Source organism: Triplophysa rosa, linkage group LG6 (assembly GCF_024868665.1).
Source record: "Triplophysa rosa linkage group LG6, Trosa_1v2, whole genome shotgun sequence".
NCBI lineage: Eukaryota > Metazoa > Chordata > Actinopteri > Cypriniformes > Nemacheilidae > Triplophysa > Triplophysa rosa.
This window is the reverse complement of record NC_079895.1, coordinates 26780707-26784487: the sequence shown is the minus strand read 5'-3', so window position 1 is coordinate 26784487 and position 3781 is coordinate 26780707. Positions and strand designations below refer to the sequence as shown.

At 39.3% G+C, this 3781-nt stretch overlaps 1 protein-coding gene across 1 annotated transcript; it reads right to left on the bottom strand.

Moving 5' to 3' along the window:
* Nucleotides 1–262: 262 nt before the first annotated feature.
* Nucleotides 263–3574, bottom strand: LOC130556196 (homeobox protein Hox-D4a). The gene is made up of 2 exons (XM_057336984.1): nucleotides 2154–3574; nucleotides 263–1759 (listed from the first exon to the last, which is right to left on the bottom strand). The coding sequence occupies exons 1-2, from the start codon at nucleotides 2617–2619 to the stop codon at nucleotides 1458–1460; spliced, it is 768 nt and encodes a 255-aa protein (XP_057192967.1). The 5' UTR covers nucleotides 2620–3574; the 3' UTR covers nucleotides 263–1457.
* Between the last annotated feature and the right edge of the window lie 207 nt (nucleotides 3575–3781).

Below are 3781 nucleotides of genomic sequence, written 5' to 3'. Positions count from 1 at the left end.
GCTCGCGGCTCAAAAGCGTCTAATGCAACAGAAACTGTGTCCTCTGGATGAACCTGCCCGCAGGCTTTTGTCAAACTTCTGTAAAAATACCTTTTCACGCTCTCAACGTGAAGGCATCAGAGTGGAGACATCTTCGCAATGCATGTGCGCCTCGTGTTTTTGTTCAAGGAGACAAAGACACCACAATGATTGCAGAGCGTCTAACTTTAATCACTGCTGGAAAAAAAACTTCTTACATGTAAAAAGCCAACTCCAGTCCCACGTCATAAAATAACTTAAAAAACCGTGTATCAAAGTGCTTAATAGTATTTCTACCTTTCAAACAAAGCCGATTTTCAACAAAGAATACTAGGCCTACGCACTTAAAATAAAAACGTCTGCGTGATCTTTTAAATCTTTATTTACTGGAAATATGCCTATAGAAAATATGCACCATATGTCAACATACAAGAAATGTGTAAATATAATAACGTGTATATATATAATAACGAAAGTATTTTATTTCAATAACGTTAATACTGAAAGGGATATTTACGTTCACGTAGAATATAAAACGTTAACTTTGAATTTAATAAATAGACGGTTCAAGCATCTTAACAATTAAAGTTAAAGGTTGATATTAAAGAATTCAGAGTGTGGAAGACAAATATACTTATTTAACTTTAATTATATTGTTTACAAAGATGTCAGGAGGATTTATAGCAAAGCAGATGAAAGAAAAATGATGATGACATGGACAAAAATAAAAAAGAAATAAACAATGATAGAAACCTCTAACGAATGTCTATGGAATTATGTGAACAACCAAATAATTACTGGAAAGTCAACCTTTAAGGAGTCGCGCGCAGAAAGCGGGGTTGAAATAGAAAATTGCATCAGTTTTTACAAATAAATAATTTCCCAGGAAACGAATATTTTTTTCTTAAAGTTAACTAATTTTATTTTGTATTTGCGTAGCACCGATTTAAAATGTACAAAACATTTTTTACAAGACATTTGTAATTTAATAAATGCTGGACATAACGTTCCTTAAGGTCTCTTTCAGAATTAAGTTAAAATAGAATGACGCGCCGTGGGCATTAAAGGAGGAGAAGGGTGATTAAAATACAGAAAGAATTTATTACATGTGAAAAGTGTCACTAGAACGAACCATATTTGGCAAGTTTGTGTAAAAAACGGTGAGCTGTTTGTCGTTTTACTGTACCTCGTCATTCGATGCCTTATATCCTCTTTGCCACAGTTACAAAGAGTTACAATGTAGAAGTATTGAGATTGGGGTTTTAAACGCACAGCAGTCCTGTACACTTCATTAAGTCACGGTGTGTGCTTCTGTTTCTCAGTTTTTGGCACTTGTGACCAACATCTCATGTTTTGCTACCATGCAAAGTCAAAAGAAACATTGTCTATTACATACAGTTCATCTGTACATCTGAAGGGAGGGAGAGCGAGATATCCACTTATAAAGTTGTGATCTCCGTCTGGTTGACCTTCTGAGCGTGTTGTACATGCTGATTTCCAGATGAAGCCGATCTTCCTTTCGTATTAGGTAGTTTGTGGTCTTTTTTCCATTTCATTCTTCTGTTTTGAAACCAGATTTTAATCTGTCGTTCTGAGAGACAGAGGGTGTGCGCGATCTCAATGCGACGCCGTCTTGTAAGATACCTGTTAAAATGAAATTCCTTTTCTAGTTCTAGGACCTGCTGTCTTGTGTAGGCTGTCCGAGAGCGTTTGGGTTCGGCTCCTGTGTAATCCGGGTTCACTGGGAGAGAGACAAAAGTACACTTCTGTAAAAAAGCAGCTAGCTAAATGGAATGAGTCCTCACAAAACTACCCACTTGATATAATACGGTTCCATTGTAGCACCCAAAAAGGCACTTCTTTATTCCTGGCACAATGAAAACGAACAGATACAAACAACGAATTTATATGATGGCTAAATTATTCAACATAAAAGGTGCACTCTGCACAGTACTGCAATAGTACCGTCCAGCACAGCTAGCGGCCTATTTCCAAAGCAATAAAAATTTATGGCTGGTGTAATTGGCGGCCCCTTCAGAGGAACCTATAAATATTTCACTGAATGGTTTTAAGTGTGTCTGAAACGGCAGAATGGGCTGGCCTCCAAGTGCACAGCAAAAAAGATTGAATCTTACCCGTTGTAACGTGCACTTTCTTCATCCATGGGTAAACTACCGCAGGCTGCTTGGCTATCCCATTCTGGCTCTTTGTGTTCTGTTGTTGTCCACACGTCTTAGGTCCGGATATTTGGACCGCCGGACATTGCTCTGTCTGTGCGGGGAAAGGGCTGGGATGGCTGGCTTGATCCTGCACATGACCCCGCGGCGGTGCCGACGAGCTCTGAACAGTGGTGCAGCTATAAGGCTGTTCAGAGTAGTTTGACCGTGAATAGATCCCGGGATGCTGGAAATCTGTGTCCTGCGATGGACTGTAGTAGCTTGGACTTTGTTCAGGTATATAGCTGTTCTGAGAATATTCCTCACAAGGAGGAAATTGAGGATCCACATACTTGGAGTTCACCATGTACGAACTCATGGCCATTAATTTCTGAAGGTAGAAAATACTAATTTTTCTCGAGTTGTCTTTTTTTCCTCCCTCCATAAAGCCCTCCTACTTGCTATCAACTGAATAAAGTTAGGCACCCATGTGACCGGCTTGGCCAATCGAGTTGGAGAGACTCCATCAACAGAGAAGCAGCTGTGCACACCTAGTAGCGGATTTTACAAACTTAACATCATCCCTCAATTAGATTCACTACAATATTCAATTCAATTGATCCAATGGCCAGTGTGCAGACATGGCATTTATTGTCATTTCGCGTCTAACAACTTAAAACGTGTTCTTTTCGCGTATGTACACCCGGTGGCCAGTGAGCATTGTCGGTGCGCGATCCCTTGGCATTGTACATGTAACGATATCACATAAACGAATAAAAATATATTTTATCACAGGTATGTGCATGCGGTGTGGTCCATAGGGTAAAACAACAGTCAACTAAGGTAAATCAAACCCAGTCCAAGGATGTTGACAGGTCAAAACAAAACAGAACAAGACAAAAGGTATAAACGCCCAGGGCACAAAAAAAAGCGCATAGAGAACGTAGACAATTGATGGAGAGGGTCTTTGTGATGCTGAGGTCACTCAGAAGTTACTGGAGTCTCATCGTTCCAGCGCTTCTCATCCTTTCAGGTCGCTGTATGGGGCGCCCTGGTTCGCCTTTAATGCGCCGTGCCAATCAATAATCAAACACCACATAAAAGAGAATAAACGCTTGGCAGCTCTTAAGGTACCACCAGAAAGGAATCTAAGACATGGATTTGAAAGGTGTAATGTTCAAACAAAATAATACAGTTGTTAATTTTAGTCCTCTGTCAGGCACACCTTGACTTTCGAAATCATTTTGAACTGATTAATTTAATTGAGGCAGGCAGGTAGAACTAACATCAACCTGGATTGGATGCACTGTTTACGCGATTTGTCAAAACATTTATTGGGAGGTCATAAGATTATTACACACAACGACTGCTATATAATATTTATTACTGAACGATTTGTTGTTAGGAATGTCATATTGTTACATATGGATCAGAGGTACATTCAACACTTAAAAATATGAGTAAGACAAAGAATATGAATGAAAAAAGAAGGAACGTTTTATTCGAAGTTCTTGCATCGACCATATACTCCCCTAGAATCGAATCTGTGACCTTAATCTTTTCACACAAATTCGGTTCTACAGGGTATATATAGACGACGGCATGTA